Source organism: Mobula hypostoma, chromosome 21, assembly GCF_963921235.1.
Source record: "Mobula hypostoma chromosome 21, sMobHyp1.1, whole genome shotgun sequence".
Taxonomy (NCBI): domain Eukaryota; kingdom Metazoa; phylum Chordata; class Chondrichthyes; order Myliobatiformes; family Myliobatidae; genus Mobula; species Mobula hypostoma.
This window is the reverse complement of record NC_086117.1, coordinates 26,575,363-26,601,583: the sequence shown is the minus strand read 5'-3', so window position 1 is coordinate 26,601,583 and position 26,221 is coordinate 26,575,363. Positions and strand designations below refer to the sequence as shown.

At 46.3% G+C, this 26,221-nt stretch overlaps 1 protein-coding gene across 8 annotated transcripts in view; it reads left to right on the top strand.

Annotated features, from left to right (window-relative positions):
• Positions 1–2,383: 2,383 nt before the first annotated feature.
• The window catches only part of card9 (caspase recruitment domain family, member 9), a 52,796-nt gene continuing 28,958 nt past the window's right edge, over positions 2,384–26,221 (top strand). The window contains exons 1-9 of one of the 8 annotated variants that reach the window (XM_063073711.1): positions 2,384–2,412; positions 4,510–4,727; positions 8,533–8,670; positions 10,324–10,649; positions 11,930–12,109; positions 13,920–14,063; positions 21,441–21,566; positions 22,493–22,684; positions 24,921–24,966. In XM_063073711.1, coding sequence (XP_062929781.1) covers positions 4,538–4,727; positions 8,533–8,670; positions 10,324–10,649; positions 11,930–12,109; positions 13,920–14,063; positions 21,441–21,566; positions 22,493–22,684; positions 24,921–24,966 — 1,342 coding nt within the window. In that variant the 5' untranslated portion in view covers positions 2,384–2,412; positions 4,510–4,537. Of the gene's footprint in view, positions 2,413–2,440; positions 2,516–3,407; positions 3,511–4,050; positions 4,242–4,509; positions 4,728–8,532; positions 8,671–10,323; positions 10,650–11,929; positions 12,110–13,919; positions 14,064–21,440; positions 21,567–22,492; positions 22,685–24,920; positions 24,967–26,221 lie in introns of those variants that run through there. The other 7 variants (XM_063073713.1, XM_063073715.1, XM_063073709.1 and 4 more) reach the window with 7 other exon arrangements.

Sequence of the window (26,221 nt, the reverse complement as noted above, 5' to 3'; positions counted from 1 at the left end):
TGATGCATCACACAATACAATCAATATAGCAAATATTCTCACCAGAGTCTTTACCAGTTAATGAGCCCCTAGAGGAAGATGACACTCAGAAAAAGAAAGAAATCTTCCTCAATCTTGAGGTCCTGATTCTTCCTTTCGCATGAGAGTCTGCTTCCCTTCCAGAACCAAACCTTACTGAAACAGAAAAGCTTTCAAAATTTCTTCACCCCCGGAAGCCACTGGAGGAATTGAAAGCCAGTACAATGGGAGATGGAAATCTGGTGGGAATTTGCAACCGGTAGGCCAGCATCGGCAGGGATACACAGCTTGACTTTCTCATCACACACCCAATCCCAATCTCAAGTCTGTCAGCCGGTTATCTGATTTGGTGAACATTGCAGAACAGTTCAAATCTCTGCTAGTTTCCACAGGCAGGTAGTGTTTATGATCAGAAACTCAAGCTGTTGTTTATCCTCTGGACACCCCTGATTAGACAGTATGATGAGAGGGAGCCAGTTAACGTTTCATTTGATTACCTTAAGGTCGCTGATGATAAGAGTTCCATTTCCCTACTGTGGCTGGTTTACCAACTGAGCGTTCCTACCAGATTTCCATTTACCATTGTATTGGTTTTCATTTTTCCCCTGCCTGTGAAGAAATTGTAAGGCCTTTACTGTGGCAGTAAGTTCTTCTTGAAGTGGTGTGCAACTCTGGAGAGTCAATAGCCTCAGTGAGTGCACGGCTTCCTGTGCATGTGCAACTGAGACAATGTCTGCGAGGGTGCAGCCAGGCCTTTGAATGTGAAGAGTGACACCATCCAAAGCAAAGCAGTCTGATGTCACACGGACCGACCATCACTGCAAACGGTGCTTCCATCTCCAATGCAAAATGCAGCATCTCCCTGGTGTGTCACTAAGCAGAGTGGGGGTGCGCCATCTCTCAGTTCACTGCCATGATGCTGAATACTGAACGTATACCAGTTGGCAATTTGTAACCTGTGTCCCCCATCTACGTGGTATTTCCCTGAAGAGAGACCGGCCAAAGATGAGATTGTGAGGGAAAGTCTTTTCATGGTTCCTTCACAATTTTAAATCTCTGTCCTTTCACTTTCTTAATTTCAGAAGCAGAATTTTGGCTTTTTATTGTTCTCGCTATTAACAGCAGGGTTCCAGATTATTTGAAACGTGCCTTAAAGCAGTTCAGTAATCAAATAGTTAAAACGCCAAATGAATAAATCTCGATAAATAATCTGTACTGAAAAGGAGAAGTGTGCGCAGTCTTTCACCACCATCACTCGCTGTGCAAAGTGTGACAGACACTGGGAGGCACAGTCTGTGTGCAGATACAGAGTCAAGTTCCCACCTCCAACCTGAAATACTAGCCATTTCACTTTCCACAATGGCTGGCTCACCTACCCAAAGTTTCCGGCATTTTCAGGGAAGTTATAACCTGTTCATTTACAGTGAGAACTGTGAAACCAGAGAACGAGGTTTGAATTGAAGAGGGCGGGGGAGAAATTCCAAACGATAGAAATAATATTTCAGGTCACCTGGTTGTCCCTAAGACACTGGCTCTTAGGACGATAATGGACGTTTCCTCCAAGAGGATCACAGCCTTGTCATGGTCTGGAGGCTTGCATACCTCAATGACCCGGAGAGCTATGCTGTTAGGAGTCAGGGCTTTAAGCTTTGGCTCTTGGTAGGGTCACCCATGCCAAACAGGTCAAAGGGTAGAGGCCAGACTACGAGTGGTCCGCCGACCCTCCCGGTTCGGGGGCTCAGCTCAGGGCGAACAACCCCGACCGGTCAAACAAAACTGTTATAGAAAAAGCAATGAAGAATAATTCTGCATCTGTGGGCGACGGTATTCCTGAGTCTCCACCTGAGACTTAGGCGACCGACAGTAAACCGAGAGGAAACTACTGCATGATGAAGGGAGCCCCGAACGCCGCCAGAGACAGTGTACCTTCATTGCTGCCCTAAACTCCATCGGCGTAACGAGCAAAAGAAGAGAAAACACAATTAAGTATTTCTTAAAGAATGTGATTATTAATAATTTCAGGTATAGTGGGTCTACACTCAGGGCTACAAGCAGTGGATGCCAAATTAATATTTTCAGCATTTGAATGTATTTTGCTGGTCCAGATGTCTGATTTGCTCGCCCACTACCACATCACTGTACACCTCGAAGCTAAAGTGTTTATTTTATACGGATAGGGGTTTCGAGGAGACAGCACAGGCTCGGTGGGTTGAATGGTTTAAGCTGTGCAATTCAGTAATTCTGACAGTAAGTGACTCTGCGGTAGAGTCCCAAACATGAGAGATGACCTCACCAACTTCATTCCTGTTTACAATGCGTCAAGACTTCCTCTTGCAGAAGTTGTGCGCTGTTCAAACTCACTGCTGCTTCATTTCTTGGTTCCTAGCCAATAAGGTAAGTGCTCTGTGCAGTGATCTTTTAAAAAAAATTGTGTCCAGGGCACTAGGGGTGCTGAGAGCCTCGGTCCCAAGAAGGTGAGAGTTTCTTTAAAGATCAGGTAAGAGACGTGGGTTTGCTAGTGAGCGGTATGCCTCACGTGTAGTATCTATGGGTCACGCTGGATCCTCCGAGGAAGGAAGGTGTGGCAATGAGATACATTGTGGTACTGAAGGAGCGCAGAACCACTGTTCAAGAATTCCAGTTTTGGTTCAAATTTTAATTCAAAGTCCATCCGCTACTGACCTTATTTCAAGGAAGAATACAGTCTCCGAATTGAAGGACGTCCATTTATAATAGAGTTTAGGATAAATTTCTTTATACAGTGAATCAGTGACATTCGTTGCCGCAGACAGATGTGGAGGCCACGTCATTGAGTATATTTAAAGCGAAGATTGATAGGTTCTTAATTAGTAAGGGCGTCAAAGGTTACGGGGAGAAGGCAGGAGAATGGATTTGAGAGGGAAAATAAATCAGCCATGATGGACTGGCAAGGAGTAGATGGGCTGAGTGGCCTACCCCTGCTTCTATTTCTTATGATCTTGTGGAAGAATTCCCTGAAAGGCACCGACTAAACTTTATATTTAAACTATATTTAAGAGGGAGTTAGATATGGCCCTTGTGGCTACGGGGGTCAGGGGGTATGGAGGGAAGGCTGGGGCGGGGTTCTGAGTTGGAGGATCAGCCATGATCATAATAAATGGCGGTGCAGGCTCGAAGGGCCGAATGGCCTACTCCTGCACCTATTTTCTATGTTTCTATGTTTCTATATCTCAACAGGCGTCCATCTCCACGATCGGGGTAAATTGGCAGTTTCCCCACATTAACTGCAACTACACTTCAAAAACTGCAGGGTTTTGATTTGAGTGAAATATTTTTGACAGCATCTGATATTTAAAAACAAACGCATAGACTTTGTCTCAAATATAAACTGCGTCTGCGTCTTCAGGTCAACAGCACTCATCCACGTCGTCGATCGCGGCAACAGTTCAAATAATATATTCTCGTATTTCACATGATCAAAGTTCCTGTGGGACCCTAATCCCAATGAAGCCGGTGAGTGACGCACGCACGCACACTCACACACTGGCCCTCACTGGGGGACGGGTCCCACACACACTGACCCTCACTGGGAGACGGGTCCCACACACACTGACCCTCACTGGGAGACGGGTCTCACACACACTGACCCTCACTGGGAGATGGGTCCCACACACACTGACCCTCAATGGGGTCGGGTCCCACATACACTGATCCTCACTGGGGGACGGGTCCCACACACACTGACCCTCACTGGGAGACGGGTCCCACACACACTGACCCTCACTGGGAGACGGGTCTCACACACACTGACCCTCACTGGGAGATGGGTCCCACACACACTGACCCTCAATGGGGTCGGGTCCCACACACACACTGACCCTCAGTGAGTTCCACATCAGCTGGTAAGTGAGCATCATAACCTGTACACACATTCCATTCGTCGCCTGATTTCACAGAGACCAAAGCAGCAGCTTTGATGCCAGGTGCTTCTTCTCGTCGGAGATTGAAGCGTCCACCTTAATTTGGTGAAATGGGACTCTGGGGGGAGATTGTCTGAGTGAGGGGGCGGTTACTGAGCAGCACCGAGGCAATGTTACAAAAGATGTGAACTCGCATGAGCTTGTTTATAGGACATTAAAGTGAAACGTTTGTCTATAAATCAGCATGAATGGGGCTTCATTTTTGACGAGGGCGTTGTCTTGGACAGTTAGTGAAATGTGATACTCTGTTTAGAGTGAAAACAGGTATGTGATGCGCTGTTCGACCGGTTTACTTTAGCCGCCAAATCACTGGCTTCCTAAAGCAGGGTTGAATGGAGATGTGGCGTGAAGGAGGGGGCTTAGCATCGGCTACAGGGTCGGCAACATTCGGGGGCGGGATGGTTACAGGCTGGGACACTGAGAGAGAGTGTGAGGGTTAATGGTCAGTAAAGGCGTGGGGGTGGGGGGGGCCGTCACGGTAAAGTGCTGGCGGGTTATTTTATGGACCTCCTGACGCCTGCGTTCTGTTCAGAAGGGATTCGCTCGGAGATTTGGGCAGAATGTCCGACCATCAGGAATCCGATGCCGAAGAGTTGTGGAACACCCTGGATAACTACAGGGCAAGACTCACCTCAGTGATCGAGCCCTACAGGATTACACCCTACCTCCGCCAGTGCAAGGTCCTCAATTATGAAGACGAGGAGCAGATCTTCAACGACCCCAACCTTGTCATCCGAAGGCGGAAAGTGGGTGAGTCCCGTGGGGGGAGGGCAGGACCCTGAAACCCCCCTCCCACTCCCAGGTTAGGTCATAGTGTCCGACCCCGCGAAAGGTGAGAGCCTATTATGTAAGATTCAGGCCATTTCCAGCTATGGTCAGCGCTCCTTGTTGGATCCTGATTTTTTTCTCTCTGTGTATAAATGAGCGAGGCGTAAAGAATTTTACGAGCCGTAACTATTGAGAGGACTTGGTGAAGGGGCATCTCAGTCCGGTCGGAGACTCACAGGGCGTGGAGCCGTCATCATCTCCTGGGCCTGGTCTGGGTACTCTACCTTGCTCTGTCAGTGTTCATGGTTGGCTTTAGGACCACGGGAGATCCTCCAAATTAATAATTGATTCAGAAGTGCCCTTCATCTTACACAAGGCAGGTACCGAAATAGTTCTGCCCGGGACACCCGCCTTCCTGTCCGGGCATCCTGACAACCTCTGAAAGAAAGTTAATTTAAAAGGGGTCTCAGTGGCCTCACCTGCAAACTCTTATTAGTCCCGTTCAGCCATACCAAGGTCTGTATTTTGGCCAGACCGACACTTCATAAATAACTTTCGCATCCAGGGTAAAAATGACTAATTCAAGGAGGCATAACTTTTAAGGTGCTGAGAATAACATTTAGATGTTTGAGGCGGGTTTTTGCCGGAGAGTGGCAGGCGCATGGAATACGCTGCCGCTGGTGGCGGTAAAGGCAGATACATTAGGGACATTTAAGAAATAGAAACATAGAAAACCTACAGCACAATACAGGTCCTTCGGCCCACAATGCTGCCACAGATAGGCACGTGGATTAAATAGAAATGGAGGACTATGTGGAAGAGAGGGGTCATATTGATTTAGGAGCAGGTTAAAGGTTGGCACATCATTGTGGGCCGAGGTTGTACTGTGCTGTTTTCTATGTTCTTTTCCTTCTCCAAATGACCACAAGGATTGGTGATCTGTGTGAAAGCGTGCCTCTTCACTGTGTGACTTCCCAACAGGCCCTAATCTCTTTGTGAGTTTCATTAATCAAAATGCTATTTGCTGCAGTAATAATCCATGGCTTGGCGCAGAGGTGGAGGAGCTGCTTTTAAAGATGCATCAAACTTATAAGCGGCACTTTTCTTGGTACTCTACTGACGAGCAGGTGAATTCTCCTGAATAACATTCGTTCTTCAATTCGGCACTTAAGCAAATAATCTATTCCCGCGGGATCTTACTGTGCACAGACCCCCATGTCTTACATCACACTGTAGTGACTCCATTTCAAGGATTAGTTGTTAAGTATCTTGGGATGTCCTGCATTATGAAAGTTGCTATTGAAATGTAAATAGCCCTGCAGTCCAGGAGTGCTGTCTGAATCCGTAATCTGCTGATTTTGAATGGAGGGTGCTGGACATTGAGAAGGGAGCTGGGGGCAGAGTTGGTGCAATTGTCCTGTCGTTATCAAAAACCTAATGGGGGCAAAATGCCCCATTTAGGGCGGCACAGTAGAATAGAGGTAAGGGTAATGTTATTAGAGCACCAGAGACCTGGGTTCAATTCATACTCTGCCTGTAAAGAGTTGATACATTCTGAAAAAGGATCTAGTGCTTTCAGCCGTGTACAGATATCGAATTGAACCGATGGTTCGATGACAAACTCCGCCATCTTCATCAGGGATGATGCCTGGGCATGTCTAGTCGGGTGGTATTTAGATCCCCGTCGTCCGTCCCTCCTGATTGGTTAGACCTCATCCAATCAGTGTTGCGCTGTCTCACCTTCTTTACAATCGAATTCCAGTTCTTATTTAGAGCGAGATCCTCGTCTTGCTTTATTAAAATTATTTCCCTCTAGTTTTATTTGCAAGCGCTAGGTTCTGCTACCGCCGATTTCTCCGGGTAACCCAAACGGATACACCTCCTGTGCTCCTCGCTGTGGATTCCCACCGTGCCGATATTCGCTACTCTGGATTCACAGGGAATCCTGTAAATATCAGCTGTACTAAGTCCCAGGTCAGCTTTTACCCACATAAGCTGTGATTTGAGCTTCTTTACGGGCTTGTGGATGGTATTAATCCGACATTTCTTCAGATTCCTGGAAACTGTCACTACCGCATGTCTTCCCCATATTTCAATGGTTTCTGGATCGCCAGGACCCTGGCATTTATAGGGATTCCCTGTGAATGCGGAGCAACGTATATCGGCCAAATGGAATGGCTTTAGGATTGACATCGACGGCACAAAGCTACTGAGCCACGCCAATGGCTTTTGAGACCGCTTGTTGAAGCAAGCCTTTGAAATAAAACCAGAGGAAAATAGTTTTAACCAAGACGAAACTCTCGCTCTAAGAAAGAACTAGAATTCGATTGTAAACAAGGCAAGAGAGCAGAGACCTGATTGGATGAATACTAACCAGTCCGGAGGAACGGACGACGGGGTATAAATACCACCGGACTAGACATGCCCAGGCATCCAGCAAAAGAAATTGGAATCAGCAGAAGAACATCTAATAAGTTAGGGGTGTTTACAGTGGAGATGCTGGCAGTGTTGGTTGCGTTGCAATGGGTGCAGAAAGCCAGACCATCCAAAGCATTGATATGTTCAGATTCATCCTCAGTTCTAGCAAATTTAAGGTCTTTTCACACAAACAGTCGGCAAGATGTACTTTATGAAGTCCTTCAGTTAGTTACAAGAATTGCAAATCAGGGAGGTCAGGTAAAATTTCTATGGGTTCCAGCACATGTAGGGGTGAAGGGGAATGAGAGGGTGGATGAGTTGGCAAAGAGGGCGTTAAAGAAAGAAAATGTGGAAATGCACATTAGTATCAGTAAAGCAGAGGTTAAGTGTGTAATCTGGGAAAAAGTCAACCGAATGTGGCAAGAAAGATGGGACAGGGAGGGGAAAGGGAGGCATTTATATCAAATACAAAAGAGTGTTGCAGTTACTAGGGTAGGTAATGGAAACAGAAGAGAGGAAATTGTGTGGACTAGGTTAAGGCTGGGGCACTGTGCATTAAACAAAACATTGAAAATGATAGGGAAACACCAGACAGGATTGTGTGAGGAATGTCAGGAAGAGGAGTCAGTAGAACATGTAGTTCTGAGTTGCAGGAAGTATGGGATACAGAGTGAGATGATGAGAAATAAATTAAGGGAGTTGGGGATGCAGGAATTCACATTAAAAGGGTTGCTGGGCATGGGTGAGAGAGCACAAGTCCGGGTATTTTTAGCGTTTTTAAGGGGTACAGGGTTTTTTTATAGAATATAACGAATAAACAGGAATAGGATACTAGGATGGTCAAAGATGGGAGGGTGAAGTGTAGGGGTGTGTGTGTGTGTGTGTGTGTGTGTGTGTGTGTGAAGGGATTTAGAATGTATGTCTAATGCACATTCTGGAGCAGAGGGTGGCGGTAATGCACCATTAAGCTGGATGCCAACCGCCGTAAAACAAGATACAGACAGACAGACAGATGCCCAGGCATCATCCCTGATGAAGATGGCGGAGTTTGTCATCGAAACACCGGTTATAATCGATATCTGTACCCGGCTGGAAGCCCGGGAAGAATTTATTCGTTTATACGTTCTCCTCGTGACCACATGAGTTTCCTCCAGGTGCTTCGGTTTCCTCCCACATTGCAGAGAAGTACAGGCTAGTGGGTTAATAGGGCAGTGTGGGCTCGTTGGGTCAAAAGAGTCTGGTAACTGTACTGTATCATCACACAGGTAAAATTATCCAGGCCTATGGCAGCCTGCCGCAGACGTTCCAGTGGAGCTGAGGACCTGTGTAGGCACATGAGATACTAACCAACTCCCTCTTGTGTCCGCAGGCATGCTGCTCGACATTCTCCAGCGGACTGGCCGCAAGGGTTACATCGCCTTTCTGGAGAGCCTGGAGCTTTACTACCCCGACCTTTACAGGAAGATTACAGGACAGGACCCCACTCGCACTTTCTCGGTTATCTTAGGTGAAGAAAAAAATACTCTATAACTTTGACCGCCTTCTGGTTTTGTACTTAATTAGGACTGATTTCTTATCTACCTGTCAATCTACCCATCTAGTTATCTACCTACCTATCTATCTAACTACTTGTCTATCTATTCAGCATAGTAACAAGTCCTTCCAGCCCGCTGTCTTTCATTCACACCAAAGCTGGAGTTCACTCAGTGCTCTTTCCTGAAGTTCACCACTCGCTGCTCTCGTGCTCCCTGACCTAAACTTGTTCTTGGTCCGCTAACCTCTCCAATGGAAAATTTTGATCCAGTTTCAGGAACCTGCAGATGCTGGACATGTGAAGCAACCACAGTAAAGGAATGTGGCCATCCCTGGACCTTAGTCTGTCTGTTGAGAAGCCAGGGGACAATGCAATTGGTCAGTGAGCCTGGGATCAGGAACAGGAACAACTGTTCAGAGTGACAGGACCCACTGGCAAGAGGGTCTGTTTATTGAACATGGCTTAGTGAGTAACCTGTTTGTTTCTGACACCATGGGCATAAACTCCACTTGAAAGATCTGAATAGAAACCGTGGTTAATGCTCCCAAATTCCTGGGGCACTGTTTGAAGCATTACAGTGTTTTGCCAGGTGCTCTGTCCAACTTGTATCTCTGGACACCACTTAGTCACTTAGTTGGCCAGGCAGCATCTAGGAAAAGAATACAGTCGACGTTTCAGGCCGAAGCCCTTTGGCAGGACTGGTGAGGGGTTTTGGTCCGAAACATCGACTGTGCACTTTTTCCATAGATGCCACCTGGCCTGCTGAATTCTTCCAGCATTTTGTGTGTGATGCTTGGATTTCCAGCATCTGCAGATTTTCTCTTGTTAGTCACTGAGTTCATCATTTTATATAGGACCATAAGGCACAGGAGCAGAATTAGGCCATTCAGCCCATTGAGTCTGTTCCACTATTCCATCACGGCTAATTTATTACCCCTCTCAACCCCATTCACCGCCTTCTCCCAGGATCCTTTGACACCCTGACCATTCAACCTCCGCCTTAAATATACCCAAAGGCCTTTGGCCTCCACAGCCATCCGTGACAATGAATTCCACACATTTACCACTTTCTGCCTAAAAATACTCCTCTTTTCTCAAGGGATGCCCTTCTATTCTGAAACTGTGCCCTAGCCCCCCCCCAACTCTATTATATGGAAACTCCTCGCTGTAGCTGTTAAAAGTTTCAAATGGGATCTTGCTGTGTACAAAGTGTATTTGTCACATGCAACATGCTGGCCAACACACCACGACAAATTCCTAATATATCTAAATGTACATAGCGAATAAAGTTAACTCTTGATCCTTGATTTCCTATAACAGTAGCTGTTTCAAAACTCATCATTGGCTGTGAAGTACTTTTCAGTTCTGCTAGTTTGTTGAGAGAATGTGTTGGTTGAGATGTGGATTGAACATAGATCTGATGGATGGGTTGACATCAGCCCTCACTGTGCAGAGACAAGGAGAATGAGATTGAGAATGGCTGCAGAGTTCACGTCTGAATTATTTTTTCTCTGTGCCATCTGCTCAGCCCCCTGCTGCAGTGGACCTGTCAATAAGGAGGTGGCTGATGTCTGGGGTGGTTATCCAAGCTGGAAGGCTGACCAGGGTCTCACTGCCTTTGCTTAGATGCTGGAGGAGAGTCGAGTCTGACCCAACTGCTGATGGCCGAGGTGCAGAAGCAGCAGCAGGCGGTGATCCAGAGCAACCGGCGGGTTCAGGAGCTGACCGCCGAGCTGAAGAACAAGGAAGACCACATCAGGCAGATGCAGGTGAAACTGAGCGAGCTGCACAAGCACCAGGAGCGATTCTGGAAGATGCGGGAGGAGCGCAACAACTACAGCGAGGAGCTGAGGATATGCAAGGAGGAGAACTACAAATGGGCAAAGGACTTTGCAATGCAGAGTGAGGAGAAGAACCAGGCCATGATGAAGAACAGAGACCTGCAGCTGGAGGTGGGTGGAAAAGTGAATCAGAGCCCATCCCCTCCCAGATTCCCATTGGAATCTCTTCACGATCCATCCTGAATCAGAACCCATCCCTTCCCAGATTCCCACTGGATTCTTCACTTCATTATCCATCTTGAATCAGAACCCATCCCCTCCCAGATTCCTATTGGAATCTCTTCATGATCTACCCTGAATCAGAGGCCATCCCCTCCCAGAATCCCTTTGGAATCTCTTCTTGATCCATCCTGAATCAGAACCCATCCCTTCCCAGATTCCTATTGGATTCTTCTCTTCACGATCCATCCCGAATCAGAGCCCATCCCTTCCCAGATTCCCATTGGATTCTTCACTTCATTATCCATCCTGAATCAGAGCCAATCCCCTCCCAGATTCCTATTGGATTCTTCTCTTCACGATCCATCCCGAATCAGAGCCCATCCCTTCCCAGATTCCCATTGGATTCTTCACTTCATTATCCATCTGGTTCCTCCCTCTACCTTCCCTAAAAAGATTCAGGTCCTCAAACTCAACAATAGCCAAAGCTTCTGATGATGCTGAATTGTCTCCTCATCTCACATATGGACACCTTGGGAAAACATATCTTGGCCTTGGGAAATTTGTTTGCCTGTTTTCCAGTTTTGTACACATTTGTTTTCTCATCCATATCATAAGGAATCAAACCACTTCCCATTCACTCTTGTTACAAATGACTAAGCCCCTATGTGCTTACTGCCCATTATATCACTGGAGTTTTGGGCAACAATGAAGTTCCTCCATTTCTGTCCGACATTCCAGTTGCACACAGATATAGAAGGGTTCTTCTTTGCTGTTTCCATAACAATTCTTGTTTTACCAGTCAAGGTTGTTAGTCCGGAGTTGAAGCTCTGAACCTGGAGGACTGGTGGACCACTCTTAGTCTGGCCTCTATCCTTTGACCTGTTTGGCATGCATGACCCTACCATGAGTCAGGGCACAAGTCCCCCGACTCCAGTCAACTCAGCTCTCTGGGCCGTTGAGTCATGCAAGCCTCCAAAACCTATGGCAAGGTTGTGGTCCTCTTGGAGGGAGCCCTTACTTATTTGCCCCTATATATAGAATCCAACTTGACCCATTGCCTTCCCCATTAGTCCCATTGTACAGGTTCTCAATGACTCTGAGCTCCTTCCCATCCCTGGGACCAGAGCTTTCCCCATCAGAGGGCCGATTTGCAGGTGTAGCTGATGCTTTAGTTTCTGACGGTGACGGGTGAATTTGGACTGTGTGAACTAACTGCCACATTGCTCCAGATCGAGAAGCTGAAGCACAGCCTAATGCTGGCGGAGGACGGGTACAAGGTGGAGAGGACTCACACCATAAAGCTGCGGAACGCCATGGAGCAGAGGCCAAAGCAGGAACTTATCTGGGAGCTCCAGCGCGAAAACGACCTGCTGAAGGCAAAGGTGCAGGAGCTGGTCTGCCCTGAGCAGGTAATCACCGCCTGGGACGAGAACGGAGTTCCCTTTTCATTGCCTTTCCTCCACATTGTGCTGCTTCATGCATTAAGCTGAAACAAGAGTGGGTTTGAGGAGACCTTTAGGAGACCAGCGGCTCTACTGCTGTAACCGCACCACACAAGCAGGGCTGGCCATGCTATTCGCGTCCCCAGTACCATTCTCCAAAGCTCATATTCTGGTCTGAGACCGAGGAAAAGACTCGAGGATGGCCCCAAAGCTTCCTTGAAGAGATTTACTGACTCTTGGCCAAGAAGGAGCATTTGAGAACAGTCTGAGAACCTTGAGCTTATGTTTTCTCTTTAGTGGTCGCGAGTATTGACTGTGGAGTCCGGTGAGAGCTTGGCCCAGCTCGTACACTGCATCCCCAGTCTTTGGTTTCAAGTTTACCTCAGCGCCATGATCAGACCATGACATTGGGGAGATGTGCCAGGAGAGGGACTTCATCTGGGCTTTCCATGTTCTCCAAGTCAAGTTCAACTTGGTATCAGAGTCCAAGTGGAGCATTCTACAAGCCTTCCTGGGCCAGGGAAGGCATTTGTGCCGGTATTGGTTCATTTCTGTCACATGATACCATGAAAGGCTTGTCTTGCATAATGCTTATACAGATCAAATCATCACGCAGTGCGGAGAACTAGAGGAAGTAAAACAATAACAATGCAGAATAATTGAAAAAGTGCAGTGCAGGTAAACAATAAAGTGTAAGATAATGACGAGGTAGATTGTGAGGCCAGGCGTCCATCATATCATACAAGGGGTCCTTTCAAGCACCTGATTACAATGGGAAAGAATCCATCATTGAGCCTGGTGGGACGTGCTTTCAGGCCTTTGTATCTTCTGCCTGATGGGGGAGGGGAGAAGAGAGGATGTCCAGGGTGGGTCAGCTGCTTTACTGAGCTGGTGAAAAACATAGACAGAGTCCATGGAGGGGAGGCTGGTTCCTGTGATGTGCTGAGCTGTGTCCACAACTCTCTATAGTTCTTGTCCTGTGCAGAGCAGTTGCCACACGAAGCAGTATCTTCAGAGCTTGGGCTCAAGTTCAAATTTGCCCTTTTACGCGAGTGGACCTTGTCTTTGCCAAGGTACCTTGCAGACCATTCTGCAAAAGCCACCTTGAGATGATGCCACTGAACTTGAAACCCAGTTCAAAGCGGAAAACAAGTGAAACACACTGGAAATTGAAAATAAAATCAGAAACATTCAGCCAGTCAGGCAGTAAAATTTTCCTTCTTCAATTGCTTGTGTGCAAAGACTCCCACCAATCATGGACATTCTCCCTGCTCCCCCCTCCCCCCTCCTCATTGTCCCCTGCACCTAAACACATCCCCGTTTTCTCAACCTTCCAGTATTGTTTTGTTGATGAGTCCTCGACCTGAACTGTTGAATGTGTTTCTCTCCCACGAGTGCTGTCTGGTCTTCTGAATGTTCTGTATATGTTACTGCGAGATCCAACTGGATATGGTGACTAGACATCAAGCTGTGCCTCGTGCCCCAAGCTGGAACTGACACTTGATACATTAAGGTAGTTTGTAATTAATGAGGTTCTGTAGTTTCAGAGTGCCTCCTGGATGATTTATAATCTTGGTCTATCAAGAATTGTCTGTCCTTTGCAGAGTCCGTGCCAAAGAGTTTCACTTAAGCTGGTTTCGGTGTGCTTCAACTTAATTGTGTTATAACAGATTTGACAGGTTATAAACATACAACGCACTTAATTTACACAAAGCTAATCTGCAGCAGACATCAGGAAATCTAATCTGCTTTTATTTAATTGTTGCACAAATTAAAGGCTGACGACGTCGATAAAAGTAAGATATACATCCAGATTCTGGAAGACGACCGGAGGACGGCGCTGGAAGAACATCAAGAACTTGTCAACAGCATTTACAGTTTACGTAAAGAGCTTCAGGATGTGGCAGATTTACGAGACAAGGTAGGATTTACTCTCCCCTGTTCCCTGCTCTCCAAAGCTGGGCACCACTGTCAAGGGCGGTGTTTAATTACCTTCATCTCGGGAAGGCAGTTTGGATCCCCTGTCCATAGTCCCAAGGCTCAGCTGGCACTCCCATCATACGTACAGATTAATGCAGTCATTTGGCAGAGTTCAATTCACTGAAGGCTCTGCAAATAGGAAGTTAGTCTTTTCATCTATGGGCGCCATCAACTGGACACTACCGCATTCAATAAGAATCTGGTCCAGCAGATCTGGGACCTAACGTCCAGCACAAACCTTTAGGTCAGGACAGGAGGAGGCGACGAAGGGGTGGTTTCTGTTTCAGCTGGAACGGAGTTGGACAGGTATAGGGTGAGTGTCAATGTGTGCGCAGTGTCACGTACCCCGTGACGGGGATACAGAAACCAGCAGAAATAGAAACCACTTTGGAGTCTAGTATTGCTAATAACTAATAATATTTATTAACAACTACGCAATACAGTAAATATCAATGTAAATAAATCAAACAGGTTAGCAATGATTATTTATATATATATGTAAGTAAATCAGTAAGTGTGGAAATAGATATATGAAAAACCAAGCTTCTTTAAGTCTAGGGGTAAAAAGATACAGTCTTGTGATGTTGAGTAAAGTTCAGTTCAGTTCAGTTCGTGGTATGTAGTTGAATAGTGATGGAGAGAGAGAGAGAGTTGAGTCTTCAGGTGAGCTGTTGCTGTTGATTTTCTCATCGTCCTCTGAAATCCTTCACAAGTCACCGACTGTGACTTTAACCAGGGGGACCGGTTTTCCTGTGGTGGAGCTATCACCCTGGCAAGGGTGGACACATAGACAACTCCCCACCAGTCAACCCCTTCTCCTTCACTGGAAGAGCAATTGGCTCCTGATCGATCCTCCAAAACCCACTTTCTCTGCGGGCACAACAATGCTCATTCAGTGTCCAGATCATGTGTCTGAGGTCTGTACCATCTGACCTCCTATTTATCTCACCAGGCTGAGCATCACCTGTCATTCAAAGAGTCCCTCCTTCCTTTGTCTGTAAAGGAATGCGAGCAGGCAACAAGTCCTTGGAAGTAACATCAATAATGTCCTGTTGGTCACCATAGCAACCTTCGAGCTGCTCAGTTTTTATCTCCAAAGTAAAACTCCAAAGTTAACTCCCGTGTCAGTCCAACCATCAATCTTTGTCTCTCTCTCCTTTCCAAACAAACCATCAATGATAAATGTCTCTCTCTGTCTCTCTTCAAACAGTTAATAGGGGCACTCCTGGATCCCCTCACACTCCCCTTCCTCAGGGAAAAAAAATTGTCAAAGATGATTTTTTTTAAAATGTCCATCACAGGGTTTTAAACAATACAGGGAAAAAACATCAGATGATAAAGTAACTTAACATTGTTTCCAACTGAACATCGGGATAAGCAATCAGCTATGATGTTATCAGTACCTTTTACATGTTTGATTACCAGATCAAATTCCTGCAATACTAGATTCCAATTTAACAACCTCCTATTTTTATCCTTCATTATATTTAGAAACACCAGCGGATTGTGATCTGTGTAAATCACAAGAGGTCTTTGAGCAGGACAAATATAAACCTCAAAATGTTGTAAGGCCAGAATAAGTGCCAATAATTCTTTCTCAACGGTGGAATAATTTTTCTGGTTCACATTAAATTTCTTTGAGAAATAAGCTACTGGGTGTTCAATATCATCCGTACCCTTCTGTAACAGTACTGCCCCAGCAACTTCATCACTAGCATCTGTTGCGATTGAGAATGGTTTCAAGAAATCCAGTGCTTTGAGCACAGGATGATAACAGAGGATGGTTTTCAGACGTTCAAATGCCTCCTGGCAAAGGTCATTCCATGCAAACCTTTCACTCTTCCCATGGGAGCTTTGTTAGGGGAAGGGCGATGTCAGCAAAGTTCTTACAGAATTTCCTATAATACCCAACCATCCCTAAAAACCTTCTCAAAGCTTTCTTGCTAGTTGGAACAGAAACTTCAGCAATCACTTGAACCTTGGCCTGTACAGGAGCCAGCTGGCCTTGGCCCACCACATAACCCAGATACGTGACTGTGGCAAGGCCAAATTCACTTTTAGCAAGGTTCACCTTAAGATTGGCCTTAGACAGTCTATCAAACAGTTTCTCTACCACTGCAATATGTTCTTCCCATGTGTCACTCCAGACCACTAGGTCATCAATATAGGCCTCTGTGTTTTCTAACCCTCTAGTCACTGAATTGATCATTCTTTGAGATGTCCCTGGTGCATTTTTCATCCTGAAGGGAAAAACATTGTACTCACACAGTCTCGACAGCATCACAAATACTGGTATCTCTTTAGCCCTCTCTGTTAAAGGAACACCCCGGTATCCTTTTAACAAGTCAATCTTAATAAGGCATTTAGCCTTCCCCACTCTATCAATACAGTCATCCATTCTCTTTCTTTGTTCTTGCTTGTTTCTAATTTCTTCTTCACCCATTTTACTTTCCTCAGAGTTTATTCTGTGAAGGTGCCATTTCATAAGCTGGGCTAAATTCATAATGACGTGATGCACTGCACCTGTGCACCGTTTCAAAACACCAATTCGTCCTTTTACTTGTTTTTTCGGTTTTGGGTCCAACTTCAAACACTTGCTCCCCTGCTCTCTTATCAAATCAATGTTTCATTTTAATTTGGGAGTGGTGCAGATTCTTCCTGGCTAGGTCACAGGCCTTGTTAAGCCTTACATGGAATTTTAAAACATAGTCTAACACGCTGACACACACTTCTGGGTTAGACCATTGCTCCCTGAGCAGGGTCAAAGGTCCTTTGGGCCTATGGCCGAAAATGAGCTCAAACGGGCTGAACCCCAAAGGCTCTTGAATGGTGTCCCTCACAGCAAAATGTAATAAGTGTATCCCCTCATCCCAATCCTTGTCATTCTCATGGCAGCAGGTCTTAATCATAGTTTTTAAAGTGGAATGAAACCTCTCCAGCGCCCCTTGAGACTCCGGGTGGTAGGCAGATGACACAATCTGGTGAGCTCCCAGCTCAGACACTACTTGCTGGAACATTTTTGAAGTGAAGTTGCTACCCTGCTCAGACTGAATTTCTTTAGGTAAACCTACCAGTGCGAAAAACTTGCTGAGTGCTTTTACCACAGTCTTGGCCTGGATGTTTCACAGAGGCACAGCTTCTGGGAACCTAGATGCAGCGCACATTATTCTTACAAGTACTGACGACCAGCTGCAGTCTTTGGCAAAGGGCCTACACAATCCACTATGACCCGGGAAAGAGGTTCATCAAAAGCAGGTATTGGCCGAAGTGGGGCTTTCAGAATAGCCACGTATGACACCCTCTACAGTAATTGACAATATCGCTCCTCACATTAGGCCAATAAAACTTCCTCATGATCCTGTGCACTGTCTTTTTTATTCCAAAATGTCCCCCTAAAGGCATCTTATGGGCCAGGTTTAAAATTTCAACCCTATAAACCTTTGGAACCACCACCTGGTGCACAATAGCCCAATCCTCACTCGCAGGCACAGTGGCTGGTCTCCACTTCCTCATCAACACCCCATCCTTAACATAATACCCCACTGTTTCTCTCTGAATCTCCTCAGAGAGAGCTGTCTCTTTTAAAGCCACAATTTCCGGATCTTCATTCTGCTCCTCTATGAACTCCTTCCTTGACAAGGACAGGTCTTTCCTCTCCTCCTTGTTCTCCTCAGCCTTACTACCCCCTAAATCCTGTTGGTATAGGGATGGTAGGAAAGTCTCAGATAAATCAATATTAGCAGCAGCAGCCTTTCTGGACATGCTTCATGTCACTGCACATGCGGGTACAGATCAGCATCTCTGGGCGCGTCGTCAGCAGCAGCAGGCTTACTTGTGAGCTGAACTGCTGGGTAAACATCCCCATCTGCAAGGTCATTACCGAGTAAGACATCAACATGGTCTATCGGTAGCTCGGATCGGACCCCTATTATGACTGGTTTCGATACCAAGTCACATTTCAAGATTATCTTATGCAAAGGCACGGCCTCTGTCCCCTTAATGATGTTTACTTCTCCAGTATCTGTCTCCGCACCAAATTCCAAAACATTCTTTAATATCATTGACTGGAAAGCTCCAGTATCTCTCCATATTCTAACTGGGACTGGGTTTGACCCCTCCCTCACCGACACAAACCCTTCTGAAATAAACCTATCGAGTCCCTCCTGAACTCGGTTCAACCCCCCTTTCTTCAGCAGTGTTTTAGCCGTCTGAACACAGCCAGTTGGGGTTTTCTCTTTCTCCTTTCCTTTCCTCCTTTTCGTAGCAAAACAATTTGACGCCACATGGCCAGGTTTTCCACAAGAGTAACACATAAAACTGGGAAATGTTTCCCCCAACTGTTTCCCTTCCTTCTTACTTTGATCACTAATCCCTGGTTTACTCTCTGGTTTAGCCGGTGGATTATCTCTACTCCCTTGTGGGTTACTCTTAGTGGGGAAAAATTTAACTTTATGAGTTAGCGCATATTCGTCTGCTTCTGATAGTGTCGCCGCCCCTTTTCCCTCTAAGTGCGTCCTTATCTCAGCCGAGACGCAGTTTTTAAACTCTTCAATCAACATTAACTCTTTCAAGTTGTCAATATTCTCATTCGCCTCTTTTGAAGCACACCACCAATCAAAGTATACCCGTTTGTCATGGGCAAACTCCACATACGTTTAGTTCCAGGACTTTCTCAAACCTCGAAACCTTTGTCTATACGCCTCCGGACTAGCTCATAAGCCTTAAACACAGCATCCTTCACTTTATCATAATCCTTTGCATCTTCAAGAGACAGGGCTGCATATGCTTGCTAGCCTTCCCCTTTACCACACTCTGTAGTAACACCGCCCACTGCTCCCGCGGCCACTCCTGATTACGGGCCACTTTCTCGAAATGTAGGAAATACCTGTCAACTTCTGCTTCATCAAATGGAGGTACTAACCTAATTTCTCGACTGACACTAAACCCCTCCTCACGATTCACCATCTGAGCGTTCTGTTGCCATCTCTCCCTTTCAAACGCTCTCTCCTCTCTCTGCCTCTCTGCCTCCTCTCTCTCTAATTTCAATCTCTCTATCTTCAACTGTTCCAGGTGGACCTCGACCTCCTCTTTCACCACAGGAAACCTCCTTAACTCCCTCTCTTCAAATGTCCATATACAGACATAATATTCAGCTATTTTCCTTTGAATTTCTGCTTTCGTCATACCTCTCTTCACCTCAACATTCACTTCCTTAGCAATGTCCCGCAACTCGTATCTCCTAGCCTTCTTCAAGGACACCAGGTCTGGTGATTTCAGAAAGTCTCTAACATCCATTTCTGCTGTTTTTCCACAAAACCAAATCAAAAGTCTAAATCAAAAGAGATTTTCCCCAATCAAATCAAACCAAACCGGCCTCCCGACCAATTTGTTCATATTGCGGATGTAAGCCCCAATTTTGTCACGTACCCCATGACGGGGATACAGAAACCAGCAGAAATAGAAACCACTTTGGAGTCTAGTATTGCTAATAACTAATAATATTTATTAACAACTACGCAATGCAGTAAATATCAATGTAAATAAATCAAACAGGTCAGCAATGATTTTATATATATATATATGTAAATCAGTAAGTGTGGAAATAGATATATGAAAAACCAAGCTTCTTTAAGTCTAGGGGTAAAAAGATACAGTTTTATGATGTTGAGTAAAGTTCAGTTCAGTTCAGTTCATGGTATGTAGTTGAATAGCGATGGAGAGAGAGAGTGAGTTGGGTCTTCAGGTGAGCTGTTGCCGTCTATTTTCTTGTCATCCTCCGAAATCCTTCACAAGTCACCGACTGTGACTTTAACCAGGGGGACCGGTCTTCCTGTGGTGGAGCTATCCCCCCGGCAAGGGTGGACACATAGACAACTCCCCACCAGTCAACCCCTTCTCCTTCACTGGAAGAGCAATTTGGCTGGACCCACCTGATTGATCCTCCAAAACCCACTCTCTCTGTGGGCACAACAATGCTCATTCAGTGTCCAGATCATGTGTCTGAGGTCTGTACCATCTGACCTCCTATTTATCTCACCGTGCTGAGCATCACCTGTCATTCAAAGAGTCCCTCCTTCCTTTGTCTGTAAAGGAATGCGAGCAGGCAACAAGTCCTTGGAAGTAACATCAATAATGTTCTGTTGGTCACCATAGCAACCTTCGAGCTGCTCAGTTTTTATCTCCAAAGTTAACTCCCGTGTCAGTCCGTCAATCTTCGTCTCTCTCTCTCCTTTCCAAACAAACCATTAATGATGAATGTCTCTCTCTGTCTCTCTTCAAACAGTTAATAGGGGCACTCCTGGATCCCCTCACAGCAGGCAACACCTTTTCACACCTTCCTCTTCCCTTTACACAAGGGAGATTCTCCAATTGAATGGCTGGTGTCCAGCTTTGAGTTCCATTTTGCTCCAGTTCAAATTAGAAAATCAAAATCATGATATCAGTCCCTTAAATTTTCCATCATGTCCATTCCACTCCCTATCTCAAAGGACTAGACCTTTTGCAACTGGTAACCCTGAGTTGATTTTTCAGTCCCATGGCCTCCCTTTTAACAGCAGCAACCCTTGCTGAGACCCTCATCCCTGACTTTGTCAGCACAGTTCTCTATTCCATCTGTAGATTTGATTGTCCTTCACGTTGAGCATTGACCAACTATGTTGACCATATCAATCCAAATGCCATCGACCAACATTGCCTCCCCGGCCAGGGAAATCAACATTTGCATCCTGTACCTCACCTTCACCACTCTTAACTCTAACTGTAACCCTGTTGTATAGCCCTCCCCACCCCGCCTTTCCTCTGGCTGTACAAAATTTTCTTGGCCCCAAAACCCTTCATCCCCTCCCCTCTTTGAAAACCAAATGAAAGTTCTTCACATTGAGCAAGCATTTGGTTGTGCTCCCTAATGTCCAAGGTCAACTGTGCCTCTTGGAAAAGGTTAGAGAAATTTTCCCCACATTGAACTCACTACAGAAACACTGGTCACGTGGAGGGTGATGATAAGCCTCAGTGGCCCAGGGGTGGGTTTGTTCCCTTGAGGAACACAGGAGGATCTCCCAATCATAACTGCAGACGTTGGAGTCAGCAGCAAGAGAGAGCTTGGGAAGGAAGCCCAACTTGACAGAGTAGCCTGGAGACACCCATGGTTGTAGATCCCAGAGCTGTGATGGAGGGTCATCCCCACCTTCTGTGAATCTAGGAGCCCTGGTGCCGCTACCCAGCCGGATCAGGGGCTATGCACCTGGTTAAAGAACCATTGGTAGACTCAGTTTTCTTCCTAATTCCAACTCTTGTCTTGCTCTCTTGATTCCTGGTAAAGTACCTGGAAGAGAAGGAGGTGTTCGAGCTGAAGTGCGTAACACTGCGGAAAGATTCCCAGATGTACAAGGATCGCATTGAAGCAATCTTGCTCCAAATGCAAGAAGTGGCGACAGAGAGGGACCAGGTAACTGGAAAAGAGATTCTCTCCTTCAAATCGTAACTTTCACTATATGGGGCCTGCACTTCCGGATGGTCTTACGGTTTCCATGGAGACGTCCCATGGTTCTGAGTAGCCCAACCCCCCCACCCACCCCAAGGGCTCTGAAAGGTCACCTCTGTGAAAGACCCTTGAACTACTTAATTTTTTTTTCCATAGAAGCATTTAGAAACCCATGAAATAAATTTAAATCAATATTTTAAAATTTAGACTTTTTTAAAGTTAGTTATTTTCAAACATGAAAGGTAGTAACAAGTAATTTTAAAACTTTAAAATTAAGTGTAAAGTAACTCATATACTAAGTTGTATCAGTCTTTCTCTAGAGTGCTGGCAACTTATTTCAGCTGAATGGGTTTGCTGTTTGTCCAGCAGAAACTTGTGGAGGGTAAACCTGAGGGGGTAGAGAGTGATGCCACTGCTCCAGCAGAAACCAGCAGCTGCCCTTCTCCTGTGTTTCAGCTGAAGGGATTTGCTGTTTGTCCAGCTGCAATCCTATGCAGGGTAAAGCTGAGGGGGTGGACAGTGATGTCACTGCTCCAGCAGAAACCAGCAGCTGCCCTACTCCCGTGTTTCAACACACGAGGAGAGACCGAGGTCGCCACTGGATATGAAACAGCGGGAAGTTGGCCAATCCCTGTGGAATCTTCAGCTGGAGATGAGCACAATCTGACCCAACAATCTCGCTCGATGTCGAGTGGGCAGGGTCAAGGTGGGGAGGTCAGTGCACTGTGACCCCCTGGAAGTCTTTCCAGATGCTGAGAGACTAACCAGTGCACATCAGGAGAGAGCCTGACTGCCACAAGGCAGGGTGCTGGTGCTTTAGTTGTTGTCTAAGCTTGGGTCTCACTTGGTACCTGTGCCTGTGTCTCCCCGTGTCTGCTGCCCCGCCACAGGCTCTGAAGTCGAGGGAGGAGATCCACAAACTGCACACGCAGACCTTGCAGCAAAAGGACAACTACCGCAAGCTGATCCGCGAGCAGGGCGAGAGATGCGACGAGCTGCAGATTGAACTGTTCCGGCAAGAGGAGCAACTCCTGAACCTACAGGCCAAACTCAAGAAGGTCAAACAACTGCCAGACAGTTCGGTAATACCTAGCTTCCTCGTCACGTCAGGGTAGGGTCGGTAACACTGGGGTCTGGTCTGCGACAGTGGAGCTCCAGTTCAGTGTTAGACTTCAGTCTGCAGTGTTGGACTTTGCTCCACGTTCCCGATTGTCTCTAGGGGCAAGTCTGCTCCCAATCCATGTCTCTGTTCCCTGATAGTATTTGGTACAATCTGAGGTCCTGGGGATTGGTATAGTCATAGTCATAGTCATAGACATATTTTATTAATCCCAGGGAAAATTGGTTTTCGTTACAGTTGCACCATAAATAATTAAATAGTAATAAAACCATAAATAATTAAATAGTAATATGTAAATTATGCCAGGAAATAAGTCTAGGACCAGCCTGTTGGCTCAGGGTGTCTGACGCTCCAAGGGAGGAGTTGTAAAGTTTGATGGCCACAGGCAGGACTGACTTCCTATGATGCTCAGTGTTGCATCTCGGTGGAATGAGTCTCTGGCTGAATGTACTCCTGTGCCCACCCAGTACATTATGTAGTGGATGGGAGACATTGTCCAAGATGGCATGCAACTTGGACAGCATCCTCTTTTCAGACACCACCGTCAGAGAGTCCAGTTCCATCCCCACAACATCACTGGCCTTACGAATGAGTTTGTTGATTCTGTTGGTGTCTGCTACCCTCAGCCTGCTGCCCCAGCACACAACAGCAAACATGATCGCACTGGACACCACAGACTCGTAGAACATCCTCAGCATCATCCAGATTGGTTTGTAATAGTGTTGGAGGACTGTGTTTATGTGTGTATGGGTGGGCTGGGAGTCAGGGGGCTGCTGTTGTTCTGCTGAACAATGTGGGCGTGCTGGAATGTGTGGCTACAGTTGTGGGCTGCCTCCACCACATCCTTAGGTTGTGTTGGTTGCTCAAGCAAATGACGCACTTTACGGTACATTTTGACGTAGACGTGAATCTGAATCTGAGTTAGGAGCTTGGTCCTGAATTCTGGGGCTCACTCCATGACGTTAGTGCGTGGAAAAGTGTGTGTGTACAAATACATTTGTGTACAAACACATCCAAACACGTGACACTTGCACACATATCTGCGTGCCTATGATGGAGATGTGTGTTTCCCTCAGGGTCTGTGAGCAGGTGTACGAATGCCTATATACACTACTGGCCACTTTATTAGGCACAGCAGTGGAGCCAGTTGTCTTGTGCTGCTCTAGCCCGCCCATTTCAAGGTTCAATGTGTTGTGCATTCGGAGATGTGCTTCCGCACACTACAGTTGTAAATTGTGGTGATCTGAGTTACTGTCACCTTCCTGTCAGCTTGAAACAGTCTGGTCATTCTCCCCTGACCTCTCTTATTAACAAGATATTTTCATCCACAGAAATGCCACTCACTGGATATCTGTCAGTTTTTCCACCATTCTCTGTAAACTCGAGAGAATTCCAAGAGATACTTAAACTACCCTGCCTGGCACCAACAATGACTCCACAGTCAAAGTCACTTAGACCACACTTCTTCCCCATTCTGCTGTTTGGTCTGAAGAAACAACTGAACCTCTTGACCATGTCCGCATGCTTTTATGCATTGAGTTGCTGCCACGTGATTGGCTGATTAGATTTTTGCATTAATGAGCAGGTGTGCAGGTGTACCTCATAAAGTGGCCACCAAATGTATCCGCCCATGCACTTGGTCTGGGGGTGCAGGTCAGATCAAGATTTAACAGGCTGTGACTTCCCTCTTCCCACACTTGACTGTCATGTTGAAGCACTCAGCCTGCGTTCTCCAGTAAAGGACTGGCACCTCGGGGCAGGCTGTGCCTGTAAACGTTGTCAGTCTGTTACAGGCAGCACTGCAGGGAGAAGGGAACCCACTTGGAGCAGGGGAGCATCGTTACACCAAGAGGGAGCAAAGTGACTCATCTCCTGAGAAGTTCAGGAGGGAGGTGGTCTCATCAAAGTCTGAAGTCTGAAGAAAAGCATGAGAAAGGTTTTATGAATTATAAATCACTTCAAGTGTCTTCAAACCAAACAGCAGTCAAACCTTAATGCCATCATCCTGACAGCAACTGCCCCTTGTGCACGTGCCCCTTCTGTCAGCAAGCGAGATAAGTTAACTCAGCATAGGCCTGCTAGAACGAGTACTTTTAGTGGAGGTGGTCCTCTGTTTAATACATGTCTCCATTTATAGTTAAACTCCATGTCGGGTGTGTGATTATGTCCACTCCTCACCTCTCCCTCTCTTTTAACAGATTACCCCCACTGGAATCCAGGATTCAGAACAGGAGTCGGCTGAATGTGAGTCACTTCAGTAAAGTCCTGCCACATAACGTAACGATATCAAACCTGCGATCCAGCGCAGAGACCTGGGCCCATGAATCAACACGCTGAGTGCAAATGCTGTTGGTGTTGTCAGTGCCATTGTTGCTTTGGTTACGGTGTTGGTGTCACGTCCTCGCTGTCTGCTGCGTCAATCCCAAGGGCAGTGGTTTGGGAAAGAGCAGCAGATTTCCCCCTGGGTTTTGTACCTGAACCGACGTAATTAGAAGGTAGATTGACGTACTTGCCAAATAATTTTGGTAGCTACCTCCTGTGCTCGGGTTGACTGCTGCGTTCATCAGTGGGATCTTGCTGTTGGGCTCACTCAGGACAGAGGGGTGCCGTGGGAAAATTACTGGATAATTTATCCCAAAGCCTGAGCTAACAGCCCAGAGGCATTAGTTCTAATCTCACCACGGCAGCCGGGGAATTTTAATTAATCTGGAATTTATACAACGCTGTGGTGGTAGTGGTGATGGTGTAAACATTGAAATGCACTTCACCAATGTGTTTGAGAGGAGGAAATGTGCCGACTCTGGCCGACAGAACTCGGACAAAGTTGCTGGCCTGCGGTGATATGTGTAACTGCTCTCTGAACTGGGCCGGCCTAGTCGAGAGGCCGTAAGCCTGGCCTTGCTGGACCGCGCTGATGTGTGTAACTGCTCTCTGAACTGGGCCGGCCTAGTCGAGAGGCCATAAGCCTGGCCCTGCTGGTCACTTACACAGGGAGAAATTCAGTAAGTCAGCTGGGAGCTCTGAAACAGCTCGGGATATCTGGAGAGAATTTCATTCTGTTGGTGAGTTCTGACTAGGGTTGCCAACTGTCCCGTATTAGCCAGGACATCCAGTATATTGGGCTAAATTGGTTTGTCCCATATTTCCCCCGCTAAGGTAGAGTGTTCCTATGAAACCTTTCGTGCTGAAATGGCATAAAACGAAGAAGCAATTACCATTAATTTATGTGGGAAAAATTTTTGAGCGTTCCCAGACCCAAAAAATAACCTACCAAATCATACCAAATAACACATAAAACCTAAAATAACACTAACATATAGTAAAAGCAGGAATGATATGATAAATACACAGCCTATATAAAGTAGAAATAATGTATGTACAGTGTAGTTTCATTTAACAGAATCGGGAATCACGCACGCACACACAGGTGCCCGCGCAAGGCTTCATGGTCATAGTAGTCTTTCTCGGGGTAAACACAAGTGTCCCGTATTTGACTGCT